The sequence below is a fragment of the Lynx rufus genome, unplaced genomic scaffold (genome assembly GCF_022079265.1).
Source record: "Lynx rufus isolate CCGP_SWC_20201006 ecotype Redwood Valley unplaced genomic scaffold, mLynRuf1.p SCAF_2, whole genome shotgun sequence".
NCBI lineage: Eukaryota > Metazoa > Chordata > Mammalia > Carnivora > Felidae > Lynx > Lynx rufus.
In genome coordinates this window covers 168566364-168585136 of record NW_025814834.1, presented here as the reverse complement: position 1 = coordinate 168585136, position 18773 = coordinate 168566364, and the positions used below count along the sequence as shown (strand labels likewise).

The 18773-nt window shown below is 39.5% G+C and overlaps 1 protein-coding gene across 4 annotated transcripts in view; it reads left to right on the top strand.

Moving 5' to 3' along the window:
- Positions 1-17766, top strand: part of DNAJC6 (DnaJ heat shock protein family (Hsp40) member C6) — a 148740-nt gene extending 130974 nt beyond the window's left edge. For 3 of the 4 annotated variants that reach the window (XM_047084990.1, XM_047084987.1, XM_047084989.1), the window contains exons 14-19: positions 2781-2849; positions 4280-4399; positions 10337-10600; positions 12866-13008; positions 14553-14729; positions 15418-17766. In XM_047084990.1, the coding sequence (XP_046940946.1) occupies positions 2781-2849; positions 4280-4399; positions 10337-10600; positions 12866-13008; positions 14553-14729; positions 15418-15519 (875 nt within the window). In that variant the 3' untranslated portion in view covers positions 15520-17766. The remainder of the gene's footprint in view (positions 1-2780; positions 2850-4279; positions 4400-10336; positions 10601-12865; positions 13009-14552; positions 14730-15417) is intronic. The other variant, XM_047084988.1, reaches the window with a different exon arrangement.
- The last annotated feature ends 1007 nt before the right edge of the window (positions 17767-18773 follow it).

Here is an 18773-nt window from a genome sequence, read left to right as displayed (position 1 = left end):
GTCATCAGCTTGACTTCTTGGAAGCCATGCAAACGTAAACAGAAGATGAATTGTACAACTTTGGTCAAACTCTAACTTCACTAAACATGAGAACTCATTCCAGGAATAACTTTCTTTGTGGGTGATTTCCAATTGGTCTTAAATCTCAAACTATTTGAAGTGGGTCCACCAGATAACATACAAGAAATTCACCTCTCACCCTTAAATAGTTCCCACTGAAGAGAATCTCCTGATTGGAAGCTGGTTACTTTGGGATGAAAGATGCAGGGATAGAGGTTAAACCTATTGTTTTTGATCACTTATTTAAAATGTAAGTCATGTCATTGCTGTGCTGAAAATGCGTCTTTATGCCACTCAGCATGGAAGTTAGAGTCCTTAGATGGCCTTTATGGCCCTATGTGCTTTTGACCTGAGTGGTGTGACCCATATCCCCTCCTCTTGCCCTCTCCATTCCAGCCATACTGTCTTCTTGCTGTTGTACCGGCTGTCCCCTCTTCCCCAGGCATTGGTGTGATGAATTTCTTCACCTCCTTTGATCTTTCTCACCTGGCACCTTCTCAGTGGGGTCTACTCTGACTGCTCCATTTCATATCACAACTCATCCCTGTGCCCGGACTCAAGATTTTCCTTTCTGCTGTATTGATCAACTTCCAAAATCCTCAATAATTTACTTACATGTTTTGTTTCTTTTTTTGTTTCCCATCTCTCCCCACTAGAATATGAGCTCATAAAGGCAAGGAGTTTAGTTTGTTTTGTTCATTAATGCTTCACTAGTGCCTAGAAGAATTATTGGTACACAGTAGATGTTATCTATCTTACCATATAATATGTAAATATAAAATGAATTAACTCATTTTTTTCCTAAGTCTCTTTGAGACATAGTTAGTGATAGTGTTAATAAGGTTATGTATGTTCCTGACTTTAATACTTTGAACTTATTATTTTCATAAGGATACTATCTTTTGTGTCCCCATAGGTATGGATGTTCATAGTTCAGCATGACAATTCTGGACTCAGTTCTCTCTCTGTTTTTTGTTAATTGGTTAGAAGATGTTTATCACCCACTCGAAGCCAGTTAGTACCTCTTTGTTTTGCTGCTATACTTCTTGTTTTGTCCTGTGTCATGCCAGACTGAAAGGAATTTTCCACTATCCTTTCTGGAAAAAACAATTATTCCACTGTTAGCGGGTCAGTTGCATTATCTTCATACAGGATAACATATAGGTCAGACTCAGATGTCATATTAGGAGGTCAAATTGCCCACCTCTGACTTCTATAAGGTACCACTGATCTCTTCTGAAAATCAAGAAATACTTCCTGCCTTTGAGTTCTACAGATATTTATTGAACATCTACTCTGAAGAGAACAATCACTTGGGGCATAGTGTGGAATAGAAAGTAAATAACCATAATTAAAAGCAAAATAGAGATTGAAAGTGTTAGGTAATTACCTTTCCATTTGTATATTCCTATATCTTCAACAGATTTTAAATTTCTTGAGGACAATGTCTTTTAGTTCTCTGTTCCCTTGTATGGTGCCTTGCATATGGTAGATGGTCATAAAGATTTGTGGGCTTGATTAGTAACAAAGTTGGGGTTCTAACAACTATTTATACATCCTAGTTGAATATAAGACTACAATCAGAAATTAAAGAAATTAAATAGCAAGTGTTAGTGAAATTGTTTGATTTCTATCACATTTTTTGTGGGTTACTATGGTAGAAGAGAAATAGAAAGGAAAGAACTCTTATGGCTGATAAGGACATGTTCTTTTTAACTTAATGATGGGAAAGTACAAGAAGTCTTGTACAGACAAATACAAGACTTGGTAGTGCTAATTTTGGTGCTCTGGTGGTGGTGGGGTGTGTGTGTGCGTGTGTGTGTGTGTGTGTGTGTGTGTGTGTGTGTGTGTGTTTAGTACTATTTGCCATGTAAGTTTAATGTTTGCATTTTACCCACTGATTTTATGGACAGAACCTACAGATGCCTTAGAAATAAATTCTTTCTTATGGGACCTTGTTTCTTATTTGGATTTTATAGGTTCAGAAAAAACTTACTCTACCAATGTGTATTCCTCTAATATACCTGATTCTTTGTAGCTGAACATTTCTTTTAAATCCTGCATTTGGAATTTTGAGAGGGGCCAGCATGATTTCTTTTGAAGCTGCAGTAAATTTGTTTTGAGTGACAGTAGACTCTCTCTGACAGCAGCATGGTGGATGATGTATAGTTGCTCAGCACATGTTCTGACTGACTCATCATTCTTTGTTCAGTCACAGCAGAGGAGAAAACAAAATTTCAGTTCTAAGCTGATCATGGCTCTCCTACACTTATTAATACCAGCTTAAGGCAAATTGAGCTTAAGTTTCTTTTCATCTTTTCTTATTGGCCACTGACTTTGTGTTAAATGTAGAGGTGGGACACACAAAGGTGAATAAGATAGTTCTTGCCTTCAAGGAGCTAACAATTTAATGGAGACAGACATATGCACAGTTATAATTCGAAGTGTGGATGGAAGTAAAATATAGGTAAGCCAAAGAAGGAAGAGTAACAAAGAGTATATGGGTTCTACCAACTGTCACGTAAGTAACCATACATGGAGACCCAAAGATATCAATATTGCAAAATGTTTGGAGCGCTCAGAAGGAGATGAATCATGTGGGGCCATGGCAGTTCATGCAGGCTTCATGGAAGGGACAGTATTTATCTGTGTGAACTCCGAAAAGTGGGTTCTCAGTTATTTTGTGACGATTCTTTCTCTTCTCCCCATTTCTTCTGCAGCGTCTAGTACACCTGCTGTGAACATTCAGCCAGATGTTTCGGGAGGTTGGGATTGGCATACCAAACCAGGTAAAAGTCAACAGGTTATTTTTGTGCATATTTAGCCAACTGCTAAAGCATAATCCTTCACTGAGGCTATAATGAGTACTTATAGAGTATCATATAGCTCACCTATGTAATTTCCTAAAGACTTACATTCTCATGGAGGTTTTCACACTGCCTTTGATGGCATGACAATAGTGTGTTTTATACATTATTTATAACTATTCTCAGTTTCATTTGCTGAATGTCTGTCTTGACAATAGAATTAGACAAATCTGGGTATACAGCTAACTCAACCACTTAGCGACACTTGGATTTTTTTATAAGCCTGAACCTCTGTTTTTTAAATCCATAAAATAGGGTTTATAATTCTTGTCCCACACAGCTACATGTTTTTTCTAATATACATTTTTTTTTAATTTTAAAGAGAGAAAGAGAGAGGCTTGGGGGGTCAGAGGGAGAAAGAGAGAGAATCTTAAGCAGGCTCCATGCTCAGTGCGGAGCCTGATGTGGGGCTCAATCCAACAATCCTGGGATCATGACCTAATCAAAATCGAGAATCGGATGCACAACCAACTGAGCCACCCAGGCACCCCTGTATAAGTGAAATAGTTCATATGAAATTTTCTGGCATAGAGTAGGTACTGAATAATCTGAATAGTCTTCTTTCTTTTTTTAAAAATTTTTTATGTTTATTTTATTTTTGAGTGAGTGAGAGAGAGAGACAGACAGACAGACACAGACAGACAGAGTATGAGTGGGGGAGGCGCAGGGAGAGAGGGAGACACAGAATCCAAAGCAGGTTCCAGGCTCTGAGCTGTCAGCACAGAGCCTGATGTAGGACTCGAACCCATGAACCACAAGATCATGACCTGAGCCAAAGTTGGCGCTCAACCAACTGAGCCACCTAGGTGCCCCTGAATAGTCTTTCTCAACAAAGGGTTTGTTTTAGGGCTGAATTTGTCTGTAATAAATAAATTCTCTTTCTCATGGCTAGTATGGTATTTCTTGAGAGCCATCTTCATGTGATTGCATTTCCAATGCTGTGCGGGTTAACACACACACACACACACACTATATGTTTATCACAGCAACTTTTTGGAGCGGTTGCTGTTTCTTTAATTTAACCAAGGAGAAAATGTTGAAGCTCAGAGAAGTTAAGCAACATGCCAAAAGCCAGGCCTGACTCCAAATCCCAGAGGAAATAATGGAGTCAGGTGAGATGAGAGGTTAACATTGGATGTAGTAGTTTGCAGGGATGGTTAGGAAATGACATATGCCTCCTCTGTTCCCTGTCCCTGCTCCAGGCCACTACTCACTAGCAACTTGTAACATCTTTGCAAACCCTGTCCTAATTTCCCCTAAGAGGTAAAATGAGCAGTAGCCCTGGATTTCTGAATTCCAGAATTCAGCCTCTGACAACTAACTCATTTTCAATGATTTTATTTCCTTTTCAGGAAGCTTTGGAATGGGAAGCAAGTCAGCTGCCACCAGCCCAACAGGATCCTCGCATGGCACGCCCACGCATCAAAACAAACCGCAGACTCTGGATCCTTTTGCTGACCTTGGGACTCTAGGTATGAACTCAACAGGTTAAGATATTAGTAACATTTACTTATGGCTACAAAGCCTCACATCTAAATCTTTGGTGTTACAACAAGCTGATATTGTTACCTGGGACCTAGAATAGTACGTATTCTTAAGCAACGCTCTAAAACCTGAGACTGGCTTTTTAAAAAAAGGAAACAGGCCCCAAGTACTGGGTTGGAACTAACCCCTATAAAATAGTTTGTCCAGTGCCTAATTTTGGTTTAGTAGCATGAGTACAGCCAGAACTTCCAGGAGTACCTCACAACACAGTTTGGCTACAGCAAAGGTAATGAATGTGTACGGAAATGCTGAGAGAAGAGGCCAGTCGTATAGATTTGTGACGTATAGGGCCAGCCATGCACAGGCCTTCCTGTAATGTTCCTCCTGAGATCCTCACACTGGCATCCCTCTTCTCTCCACTGACTACAGTGCTCTCTGCTTAGTTTATAAAATTCCATACAGAAAATAGACTCTGTATAGAATTCTCAAAGTGTTTTTCATCATATGTTGATCATTTTTGAGGGATAAGTGTTCCATGAGCAAGTGATTTTGGAAGCGCTAAGTTGCTAAGTTCTGTGGACTTGGATTATTGCAAAAACGTCTGAGCGTACCTGTTCTTGGTGAGGTTCCCCAAAAGGATACAGTTTGTAGGGTTCTCATCTATCTCACCAAGGAACCTTTTTTCAAGGAACAGCTTGTTGGACTAGCATATTATGAAACCTTTTCTTCGTCCTTTTTCCTTTCTTCTCCGTGCAGTGCAGAGTTAAATAAGGGGGTGGAGATAGCCCTCACACACAGTTTTGAATTGGCCATATTGATAGTTTAGATTCTCAAGAGAGCCCTTATGAGGCATTTAGAGCTAAATTGTCTTAAGGGAATAAGAACGTGACTCCATTTTTGCCAGTAATTGTATTGGAGTCTTAACCTTCCATCATGCCCTCTTTAGAATTGTTTTTTCTTTTAATAACTCTTAAAATCATTTTCCTTTCTCTCCTTTTCCTTTCTCTTCCTTCTTAATGTAAGTTTCAAATTTTAAAATAATAACAGGTGAAATTCTACTTCAAATAAAATCTTATTCACTGTTCATTTTTTTATTCATTCCACAACTATTTACTAAGTGCCTTCTGTGTGTTAACATTGTCTTAATAAAAACCAACCAAACAAGAAAAACCAAAACAACATTCCTGCTTTCCTAAAGCTTATATTCTAGAAGAGGAATGAAATAGTAAATGAATAAATATGTGATATAATGTCAAATAAAAATAACAATTAATGTTTATTGGGGCTTTACTGTGTGCCAGGCACTATTTTAAGTGTTTTACATTTCATTTAATCTCCCCAATAATCTTTTTTTTAATAATCTTTTTTTTGAGAGAGAGAGAGAGCGAGCGAGCAAACACAAGTCAGGGAGGGGCAAAGAGAGAGGGGGACAGAGGGTCTGAAGCAGGCTCTGCATTGACAACATAGAGCCCGATGCAGGGCTCGAACTCATGAACTATGAGATCATGACCTGAGCTGAAGTCAGACACTTAACCAACTGAGCCACCCAGGTGCCCCTACCCTGAATAATCTTTAAAACAATTGTTTTAAGTTTATTTTGAGAGAGAGAGAGAGAGAGAGGAGAGAGAGAGAGAAAGCACACGCATGAGAGGAAGGCAGGGGGAGGGGCAGAGAGAGAGGGAGAGAGAGAATCCCAAGCAGGCTCCATGCTGTCAGCACAAAGCCTGATGTGGGGCTCGAACTCATGAACTGTGAGATCATGTCCTGAGCCAAAATCAAGAGTTGGATGCTTAACGAGCTGAGCCACGCAGGCACCACCCCCCAATAATCTTTTGAAGTAGAGACTGTTATCCTCATTTTGCAGATGATGAGGAAACTGGGGCACAAACAATTAGGTCACACTCCCGAGTCATGGGTTTTCAGCACCATGATGTCTGGCTCTGGAGCTCACACTCCTAAGCCCTGTGCTAAGTGCTATGAAAGAAAAAAAGCAGAGAGGGATGGTGAGTGATAGATGGCCTGGGGTGTTATTTCAGGTATCAGGTGGTTAGGAAAGGCCTCTCTGAAGAGATGATCTTTATAGGAAGTTCCTTTTAAAAATCCAGCATCACATCTTGCATTTAGACATCATGTCATTTTAGGCAACTTTAATCTGGAATCATTCCTTTGCCTTTTTTTTTTTTTTTTTTTTTTTTGCCTTTCATGACATTGATCCTTGAAGGATAGAGGCCAGTTGAGAAAGTCTCAATTTAGGTTTGGTATTAACTTTGATCACTTCCCTAAGAGGGTATCTGCCAGGCTTCTTTATCATAATGTTATTATTTTTTCCCTTTGTAATTGATGAGTTAGCTGGAGGAGATAATTTGCGACTACCCTATATGAGAATATTCTATTCTCTATCTGATTTAGCTACTGGTTTTAGCAGTCATTAATGATTCTTGCCTGAAGCAGTTATTACTGCAATGGTTGCAGAATTGTGATTTTTCTGATTCTTCCCTTCTTTCTACATATATTAATTGGCACTGTAAAAAAAAATTTCCTTTTCTTTCTCTCTGTCTCTCATCAGAATGGCCTAATAGATTCTTTTTTGATTCATTACTGTCATTATTTTCTCTAATGTTCATGTCTAAGATTTGGTTTGGTTTGTGAAATCCCCTCCTTTTTTCTGGATTCTGTGTTCTTTTCACTCAAGTTCATCATTTTTTGAAAACTTTCTTTCTTAATGGCACAAGATGTTCTAGGCTTGTTGTGAAATGTTTTCTCCCCAGTCCTAGAATCAGTCATTCCCCAAGGAATCCTTGTTCCTTTTTGTGGAGAATGATATTCGGAAACTAGGATCTGTGCACTAAGTGTGTTCATTGGTACTGGGGTGGGAGTCATTGCTCTGCCTTTCAGTAGCTAGATAGAGATAGGAGATGCGTGGATATAGCTACATATATAATCCCATCCAATACACAGGGGGCTCCTTTGCCTTGCCCTTTTCCACATATGTATTTTCCATTTCCCTGGATCTCAACAACATTAATTGCCACACAACAAAAATTTCAGAATAGCGACACCCATATCACTACAACAACCAACCTGTTGGGAGGAGTTCAGGAATTCTTTGTCATTTTTGAAATGTAATTAATTCTTTTTTTTTTTTTTAATTTTTTTTCAATGTTTATTTATTTTTGGGACAGAGAGAGACAGAGCATGAACGGGGGAGGGGCAGAGAAAGAGGGAGACACAGAATCGGAAACAGGCTCCAGGCTCTGAGCCATCAGCCCAGAGCCTGACGCGGGGCTCGAACTCCCGGACCGCGAGATCGTGACCTGGCTGAAGTCGGACGCTTAACCGACTGCGCCACCCAGGCGCCCCGAAATGTAATTAATTCTTACAGTCGCTGGGAAAACTAGTTTCCTAAATTCCTGCATGTTTCAAGTCACGTAACTTAGGAAACTTAAGTGACTTTCCTAAAGCCACACAGTGAACAGGTGTATAAGCAGGGCTACAAGCCAGAATTTTTGACACCTAGGCAGTTGCTTTGAAGATTAAAATCAAACTTCCAAATTACATAGCAGCAGTTCAGAAAAGACAAAAGACAGTGTCCTTCTCCTAAAGGTGTTTTCACATTGAACAATTCTGTTCCATACAGCAGTGCCTTAGTTCCTCCCATAGACATTCTGATCTAATTGGTCTGGCGGTGGCCTGAATATAGGGAGTTTTAAAAGCTCCCCAGGTGATGGTAATGCCCAACCACAGCTGATAACCAACTGCTGTAGCTTTTAATGAGGATAGCAGTGGCCTCTGGGTTTAGCAGCTGCTTTGCATTTTTGTCAGTTCCCTGCTCCGGTAGCATTAAAAATTAAATTTCTGAACATGGGAAGAGAAGATTCTGGAAGAGTGGGCATCAGAAAGTCCTACAATGTTGACGAGCCCCTTGAGAACAGGATCTGCATTTGTCTTTTCACCACCGTGTCTGCAGCCTAGCGTGTGAAGGATGTTCGATAGTGTTTTATAAATGAATGAATAAATGGCAGTGTAATGGGAATAAGGAAGTTTTTTTTTTAGTGTTTAGGCGTTTCCATATTTATTTAATTAAATAATGTATATATATCAGAAGGAAGATAGTAAGCATCCTTAGACTGTAAAATGAAATTCCAGTGCAGAATGAATACCCAGCCTAAGGTGTATGTTGATGTGCTGTTGGCAGGAGGGCCCAGGTCCTCATGAAGAGACGCTTCATGCTAAGTTATGCACTGACAGGGGGCAATGCCAAGCCTCAGAGCTTCTGTCGTCACCTTTTCCTGTTACCAAGTATTTATTAAGCCCTTATGATGTTTCAGTGTATTCTGGGCATATGAACTTGCATTATATTATAATGTATAATGTCTCTTAATTTGCTTAATTCATGGTTTGTGAAATATATTCATATAGCCTTTGTGTCTTTATGGTATACCTGTAACATAGATGTAGTTCTGGTTTTACAAATGAAACTGAGACTCAAGGAGGTGAAGTTTTTTCACTGAGCTCCGGAAGAGCAGGGATTCTCCATAGACCATATTCCCAATGCCCAGTACTTTATATGGCACACAGATGCTCTGTAAATACTGATGAGTGAATGTACGAATGGATGAATAAGTATGTGCATGAATGGGTGATAAAGCTGAGACTCAAACTCAGATTGACTCCAAGTTCCAGGGTCCATTATACAGCATTCCCACTGGGGAAAGAAGGAGGAGCCCCAGATCAAAGTAAAGGGAGAGATCTCTAGAAAGAAGAGATGGTAAGGGATAAATTGTAGTGACAGGCTCAGAGATTTGGGGAGGAATTAGGGATTATGGGTGCAGCAAATGAGCATGACATTTGGAGGAAGGATGCCTATAGTCAAGACTCAGCTCCGTTAACTAGATCATGAGCAAGTCAGGAAACTTCTCTGAACTTTGGATTTCCTCATTTTTAGAGTGGGGTCAGTAGTACTACCTACCTCCCTAAGAGTGTTGTATAGACTGAAGGAAGTAATAGACACAAAAGTATTTTGTACATGCATATTAGTTATTTTATTATCACTGTTACTTTGGGTTTGGTGCACGAAAGGCTTCCTAGAGATCACCACATTTCAGTTTCTCATTTTACCTCTTTAAACACAAGACACTGTTGGTCTTTGTATTTTGGAAACAGCCCAGCATGAATGCAGTGAGTACTTGAAAGTTAGGAGATTGTGGAATCAGAATTCTACTTAAATTCCTGGCACAAAGTGATAATCATTTTTTTAAAGCTTGAGTAAGATCCTTTGCCCAGTTCAAAGTTGCCATAGTGCTGGCTGTGTTTATACCCCTGCAATGAAATGCAAGAAGTGTGAAATTGAAACCTACTTGTGAATTTTCAAAACATCTTTGTTTACTCACGGGCACTAACCATGTTTGTACTTACAACAAACAATGATTAATCATGATCATTGAAGTTTAAGTAGTGCCTTGATGAATGAATGTATTTTCTTTTATTCTCTCTTCTTGTCAATTCGGTAGTTGTTATTTTTTTTTTCCCAGTGAGAAATAGAATGTGCTTATAAGGTGGGAAGGAGAGGAGACATGGCAGTGTGGGAAAAGACAGGGCTTTTCTGGCTTGGAGTCCAAGACTTGGATTCAAGTCCCAGTTCTGCCACTGCTGGCTGTGTGACTTAGAGAAAATCACTCAGCTGCTCTGAACTGCGGTTTGTATATCTGAAGAAAAAGATGGGGTTATTAATATACACCTAGAAACATCACTGTGGGGATTCAAGGAAATATATGCCTGCAATTCCTTTAATTATTAGGAAGGTTAATTGTGCCATCAGTCAAGGTAATTTCCACTAAAGTCACTGAAAACAAAAACTTGGGACATAGAACTAGAGGTTACTCAAAACAGCATTCCTCTCTCTCTCTCTCTCTCTGTTTCCATAGGTAGTTCTTCCTTTGCCAGCAAACCCACCACACCAACTGGACTGGGTGGAGGATTTGCGCCTCTCAGCTCACCGCAGAAGGCATCTCCACAGCCTATGGGTGGAGGGTGGCAGCAGGGAGGTGGCTACAACTGGCAGCAGACACAGTCCAAGCCACAGCCCAGCATGCCCCACTCCTCTCCCCAGAACCGACCCAACTACAATGTGAGCTTCTCGGCCGTGCCTGGGGGGCAGAATGAACGTGGGAAAGGATCAGCTAATTTGGGTAAGGGTGATGGCGTGTAGCCTGACTATAGGGTAGCCTGTGTTGTCATGCTACCTGTATGTGTGCCTGAAGAAGGAGACAGAAAACAATTCCAGTATTTTCTGAGTCCATCTTTCATTGTAGAGATACAACAGGATCCCTCCCTCCCACTCTGTGCCTGAAGCACCTGGGTTTACCATGCTCTTGACACTCATCACATCATTTTGTGACTTAGGCTAGTGCACTTGTCTGTCTCTTTCCACACTGACCGCTGATGGAGAGCAGGTATGGTGTCATGTGATCATTAGCACCTAGCTGAGGGCTTGGCGTGCAATAAGCACTAAACGAATACTGAATGGATGTGAGTGGTGGAGCGGCTGGATCTTGAAGCTGTTATTCCTTTGGAAGAGGGGGAGAGGAGAAAGGTTGGGAGCCTTGTAAGCTCTGTGTTCACATTTGCCCTTGGATCCTCATCAGAGGAGGGTGTATGTCTTGGGACATTTATCTTGCTTATGCTCTGGTTGGCAGATGTTTCAGATCACTGGGTTTCCTACATGGTTTTTTCCTCTCTTCTGAGAAGAAAGTTAAAAGAACACAAAATGGGCCAACAGCTAAGGCTAGAGGGTACTCTGGGTAGGATTCAGTCTCTTCTTTTTTCTTTTTTTTGAATGGGATTCTTGGTAACAAGTAAAAAAAATACTGTATTTTGCATAGCAGCAATGGTTAAATTTGAGTTTGTCAAAAGTCCTGTTATATTTCCCATCTCAATTGATTTGGTCAATACTCAAGAGCTGAGTCTTTAGGGGCGTGGTGAAGAAACAGGCCTTTCTCTCTGTAGAACATGGAAAAGGAAATTCTACTTTTTCTAGTAACTGTAGCTAACGTTGAGTGCTTGCTGTATGTCAGGTGCTGTTCTAAGTAGTTTCACGCATTATTTCATATAATCTTCAAAACCAACTCCATGTTGTAGATGAAGAATCTGTGACAGAGATAAATGAAGTAATTTCTTAAACCCACACAGCTGTAAGTGACAGAACCAAGATTTGAACCCAGGCAATTCAGCTCCAGAACCCCTCCTCTTAACTGCCACACTCTACTTGATACGACACAGGTACCTTCTCAAAATAATAACATGACAGGGACTCTTTTGCTGGGAATATGTAACATCACGTTTGTTCTTTGGTTCACGATGGGTATTGCTTGCACAGTTCCATAGAGTCTTGTGGCTCCCCCTCTATTTTTATTTTGATTAGATGTAGGGTAATTGTCAGCAGTCGGCAGATATTTTTGTAGCATCTTAAGTGTAGAAAACTTTGGGAATTATGGAAGTGAACAAGACAGGCAGATTCCCTCATCTCAGAGCACTTGCATTTAGTGTGTGCATGTGTGGGTGTGTGTCCAGAACGTCTTACGGTATAGAGATGGCAAATGGCTTTCAATCCAGATGTCAACTTTGGTTGATGGGCATTGACAAGCATGGACTGCTGTGCTTCGGTTCTGTTTTGTTTTAATTTAATAAACATTTAAATAATCAGGCACTGTTCTAAACTCCTGAAAATGTTAACTTCTCAATTCTTACAACAACCCTGTGAGGTAAGTAGTATTGTTAACACCATCCCTGTTTTACAGATGAGGAAATTGAGGCCGGAGGATAATAAGTAACTTGCCCCAGGGTCCCACTGCTGATAAGTGTAATTCAAGCCTGGGGAGTCCAGCTATAGAGACTTTGCTATTTGCCATCAAGCTAGGCTGCCTCTCCAAACATTGAGAAAGACTGTGAGGCCACGGCCAGACTTGGAGGAAAAGAGCAGTATGATGGGCTAGAGCTGTCAGTGGGTAGGACTAGAACTGGGCATGGTCAGGAAAGTGGTGGCATCCGTGGACTTCAAGTACCAAAACCCAGTGTTAGTTCCATCACTGATACTAACTAGTTGTATAACTGGGGTGGGTGGGGTGGGGGTGCACCATGAGTATTTTCAGCTATAAAAAGATGATATGGTGGAAATGGTGTTATGGAGTTGGATTTACTGTAACAATCCAGCCTTGAGTTCTAGCTTTGCTGTGGATATGGTATATGATTCTGGAAAAATCTCTTAGGTTCTTCAAGCTTCATTTTCCTCATCTGCCAAATGGGCATGACAGTCTCATACCCTACTCATTGGGTTAAGTGTAAGAGGATTAATATATGTGAAAGCACCTTGAAGACTCTTAAGTGTTATGAGGTGATATGATTTTATGTTTAAGAGTAGAGACAATAATGATTTCTTTTTAAAACTTATATTGCAGAAGGGAAACAAAAAGCAGCTGACTTTGAAGACCTACTTTCTGGTCAAGGTTTCAATGCACACAAAGACAAAAAGGGGCCTCGAACAATAGCTGAGATGAGAAAGGAAGAAATGGCTAAGGAAATGGATCCTGAGAAATTAAAGGTGTGTGAGCTCCTGCCCCAGGGTGATTATTCTGTGTGAAAAAGTCCTGTGACAAGGTTATGGGTATGGAGCCTTCAGTGTTCCTGGTTCCCAGCTTCCTCACTGCTTCCCTCCATCCACTTTCAGCCAGAGCAGTTCTACTTTTATCTGTTTTGATTCTAGAAGTCTAGGTAAGATTGGATTTGCGGAAAAAAGAATATTTCCCCATTAAAAAAGATTTGCCAACCAGCTACTCCCAGTTTAGCTTGGAAAGAAAAGGGTGGTTTCATTATGTGGATGTATTGTGTGAGGTAGTGGAAGAGTTTTTGTAAAGATCAAGAGAATTGGAATGTTCTTGACAGACGGAGAGGTTGAATTCCTATGTGACAAAATACTAAGTATGCTGATGCCAGAATGAACTGGGAGATGGGGCTCTAATCTGTTACCGCATTAAAGGGTTTCCAAAACCAGGACTAGCACAGCCAGTCCATCTTACACATTTTGAAAAAATGTAACATATTTCCAGACAGATTTGAACATTTGTGAAGGATACATAGATTCTTAGATTCTCTTTTGAATACAATATAGGATCCTTGGTTTGCATTTACTTTTTGCTTCATGTAACACTACTGAGACTTTCTGTTTCTTCCAAAGCTCTGTGCTCCATCTTGACAACATTTGTTCACTAGGCAAACTCTGACAGTTTTTTCTATGGAAGAAAATAGTTTATGTCTTTTAAATGATGCTCGGTTGTTTAGTTGGTACATGGTATTTAGTTGCTTGGGAGAGTAGGCATTATTAACCTTGGCTAAACCATTCATTCACCAACATACACACTGAGCTCCTACTATGTGCTAAGTGCTGGTGTGTTCTTATAAACCCTTCAACTTAATCACCTCATTTGTGCAACCTGAGAAGACTCAAACTGTGAACATTCATATTACTACTTGGATTAATTCATTTAACAGTTTTTGAGTTTTCTTTTAAAGCTGTATTTTGAAGCAGTCATGTTATTTGTCTCTTGAGTTATAGTCTTGGTAAGAAACAGTACCTTTTCTCAAACAGCTCTGCCTAATGGCAAGGAAAAACACACACACACGGGTGATTATGATAAAATTTAGCACATATTAAGATAGAAACATGTTTCAGGGATTAGCCCAGAGAAATCCCCCCCCCCACCGGGATATTTATTTAGTGTGTGTGTGCCAGATACTATACCAGACAGAGGCAGATAGCAGAGACCAAAATGGACACGGTCTGTGCCCCCATGGAGTTCATGCTTTAGGAGTGAGATTAACTCTGGGGTGGGGTAGAGAGGAAGGGATTCAAGCTCTCAAAGGCAAATGGTATGAAATTCCTGAGCAGGCTTTTAAAGGATGATGAAGGGTTAACAGGCAACCCAAGGTAGGAGGTGAAAAATTATCCTAGGTAGAGAAAACAGCTTGGAACATGCACAGTGCCCCATGTGGTTAATGTTGTTGGGGCAGAAGCCATTTCCAGAGGCTAAGTGGAGACCTTAGGGACTTGAAAACATTTCTATTTCCTAATTCCCTCTGCGTTTACAGATTCTGGAATGGATTGAAGGTAAAGAGAGAAATATCAGAGCACTTCTGTCCACGATGCACACTGTGTTGTGGGCTGGGGAGACCAAGTGGAAACCAGTTGGCATGGCTGACCTGGTAACACCTGAGCAGGTGAAAAAGGTATACAGGAAGGCTGTGCTGGTGGTGCACCCAGATAAAGTGAGTATGATCCGCCCTGGAAGAGCACTTCTCTGCTCCTTATTTCATTAGCTTATGACCATGTATTAAAACATTATACTCTCAATTTTCTGGTTATTAGTCCATTTAAATGATAAAGTCCATGGGCTAACATCAAGTATTTAAACAAATAGTTATACTTTATGAAGCAAGAGAAGAAATTAAACTATATATTACAATAATGGAATGGGAGGGCTTTCCCTAGGTATATGATTTATCACTGACTAGTTTTTTTTTCCAATTTTTAAATAAAGTTTATTTATTTATTTTTGAGAGAGAGAGAGAGAGAGAGAATGCACACACACGAGCGAGGGAGTGGCAGAGAGGGAGAGAGAGAGCGAATCCCCGGCAAGCTCCACACTGTCAGCATAGACTATGTTCAATGCGGAGCTTGATCTCACGAACGATGAGGTCATGACCTGAGCTGAAATCAAGAGTTGGACGCTTAACAGACTGAGCCACCATATGTGAATTTCTAAGGGGAGAGAGTTTTGGGGAGGTTATAATAATTAGGATCACATAGAGTGAGCTATAAAATAAGAAATGGCCTAATAGAAAAACATTTCAATTACTTAGAGCCCACATATTAGCAGTGAAAATTTTAATACAAATAAAATTTCAGTCTGTAGTATCTAATGTGTTTTGCTGTTCTTTTTCCTTTTTTCTACAGGCTACTGGGCAACCCTATGAACAATACGCAAAGATGATTTTTATGGAGCTCAATGATGCCTGGTCTGAGTTTGAAAACCAAGGTCAAAAGCCCTTGTATTAGTTTTTGAGCTTTTCCATTTCTGCTGCAGACCTGTGCTAATGCTTAGTGTGTGTCACAGTTCTGAAGTTTTCACAGGTGAACCAAAAACTCCAGTAACATGTATCCAGTACTAAACTGTTAAATTACTCGTGAATTAATTACTCATTGATAAGGAATGTGGATGTTTATTTCCTCAAGTCCCCAGCATAAAAGGTCCAGAGCAGGGAAGGAACTTTTAGTCAGAGGACCTTGTGGAGTTCCTACATTCCAGCCTGCCCTTTGGGGGGCAGACTCAGAATTTTGTGGGGAAATGGAAACCAGAGGCCACCAAAGGCATAACACCCATCTCATTGTATGAGAATAGGATTAATGAGCAAAAGCTATGATAATAGAAGTACATGGTGGATTTTAACTAATGGTTTTTAGATTTTCTTGGAAAGATGTCATTAAAGCCATGGCTTTACATTGACTTTAGGAACACAACCACCAAGTATTTTATTTTTGTGGAAATTTACAATGGTCTTTAGCATAATACTGTATACGTCTTTGGGTCAAGAGGACAATGTAAATTGTGGGAAGTGATTGTATTACAATCCAGTGATTGCCAACCCTGGATAAGCTAAAAATTAGTGCAAATGCTGACTGAAGAAAACAGGGACTCTGTGGAGAGAGAAATCTTTGTTCCTGGTCAGAAAGTTGGGCTGCTACCTTCCTCTCCCTAGAAAACTGTAGTTGCTTAAAGAAAATGTCTTAAGGACGTAACTTCAACTCTAAACCTGATTTGGAAGAAACTTATCATTTTGTCATAAGGCTTCATGCTCTTCCTTTTGCTTAGCCAAGAAAATATTTTTAGCTGGAAACAGGTTGTAAAGCAGTTTGGCACACCACAACGTATCAGGACCAGTGTCTAGTAAGGAGTCCCTGTCCTCTAGTTTTGTGAGTGGTTGTGGTAAGAGAGTAGAAAACAACACAACACCAGTGACGAGACAGGTGCAGTTGGAGCGGGAGAGCTGTGCTCACCTTCGGACCGGACCGAGTCAGATGGCTGGTCAGGATTTGCTTGGAGGGACCATGTTCTCCTCCCCACCTGTTGAAACTGGATCCCTTGGATTATTACAGTGGGGGTTAGTGTTTTAAAAGTAGTCGGGGGTCTACAGGAATAACATTCATGCAGGGACATCTGTGAAAGCAAAGTAAGAATGAAACCTTTGCAGACTTCACACTGGTTGGATTGCACTTCAGTGTTTTGGCTGTTCCTCATTTTGAGGGATCAGCAGTTGCCATCCCGTGACTTGAGGGGGATCTCTTTTGGTGTGCACATCCATGATGTGCATAGTATATATATGCAAAGCAGATGGGCAAAAAGATTTCCATGCTAATCTTAAAAGGTTCATGCTCAATATGGTGAAAAGCTTTCAAAAGTTGTTTTTAAAAGACAATCATTTTTTGTTCCTATTTTAATTTTCTTGTGGCAAACTGTACCAGAAAAGCAGCATGTCAAAAATACTTCATGTTCTGTATAGAAATCTCTCTCTTTTTTTCTTGCTTGCTTGCTTTCTTTCTCTTCCTCCCTTTCCTTTTTTTTTATTATAAATATTTATTATTTATTTTACCCTTTACTGACAATGTGAAACTCACAGAAAATGTTCTCCTTTTAAATATACAGCTGTAAACCGTCAAGGTAACCATAACAAACTAGGTGTTATTTATTAACGTATTATGAAATAATGTTTGAACCAGTATGTGCTTGTCTTATTTAAAATTGGAATGTGAGACATGTTGCTGTGACCTGGTTTTTTTTTTTCTCATTCACATTTGTAGATATTGTGTGAACTACAGTATATAATGATAATAATTAAAAGGATATTATGTGAATGTCACGTACATTTTGAAATGATAGAACTCTATTAGCTTTGTATCATGTTTGGATAATTCATCAATGTTCACAGTTTAAAACATCATTAAACATTATGTAATTAGCAATGAGAAAGAATCTTACCTAACTTATTAAATTTGGGATTTCCCTCATCTCTTTTCCAGATACATTATAATTCTGGACCCCTATTTATCTCAAAACTCTTAACATAATCAGACCAACAGATTTTTGCATTCCTTTTAAATATCTGGTTGTGACAAAGCTTGTTGTTGATCAGATTCACTGTTTCATTCATGTTATTGTAATATATTTTTGTTTTGTAAATAAGTTACACACAACAAAATGTGATTGGTCTAAAATATTTGTAATGTATATTAAAAGGCTCAAAAATATTTGTAGAAACCTAAGTTATTTTTGCACTAAATATAACCTAAGTTATATTTGGGAATATAATGACAGGTTTGAGTTATATCTTCTGACATGATTCGCTTTTTAGAAAATTAACGGGAAAAGAGCATGAAAACATTTAATACATTTGCACCGAAACATAATCTGATAGGATTTCTGGATTTATACATTAACCACCTCCACTACCACCCTTTCCCCTACACATACACACACACACACACACACACACACACACACACACACACACACACACGATCATGCTACATAAACACTATGTTTCAAAAAGAATTGGCATAGAAATCCTGGTCTCCTGGATAGAATATTAATGAATTTTCAAAGCTGCGTTTGTATGCTGAGGCAAAGAAATTGATCTTGGAAGTCTGGGACTTTGTCATAGTAAACAGGACTGACCCTTGAAAAATGCAGGGATTAGGGTTTCTGACCCCACATGTAGTCAAAAATCCATGTATAACTTTTGATTCCTCCAAAGCTTAGTTAGTAATAGCCTACTGTTGACTAGGAGCCTCAATGATAACATAAAGTTGATTGACTTCATATAAATGATAACATAAAGTTAATTGACACATATACATGTATACATATATATACTGTATACAGTATAATGTTCTGTATTTGAGAATATTGTATTCTTACAGTAAGATAACCTAGGGAAAAGAAAATGTTAAGAAAATCATAAGGAAGAGAAAATACATTCACCGTACTGTACTGTATTTACTGAAAAACATCCACGTATAAATGGACCTGTGTGGTTCAAACCTGTGTTGTTCGAGGGTCAACTGTATTTCAGTTCTTAAGGATAGAAGCAGCATGTTCATTTGGAAGCACATGCTGCAAAGGAAAAGCATTTGAATCATTCTTTTACTGTCTCTGTCTGGAAGAATGTTCAAGTCGGATCCTAATGCCACTGATGAGACACCATTGTATAAGGACTGAACACAAACACTAAATTCCATAAACAGTTATCACAGCA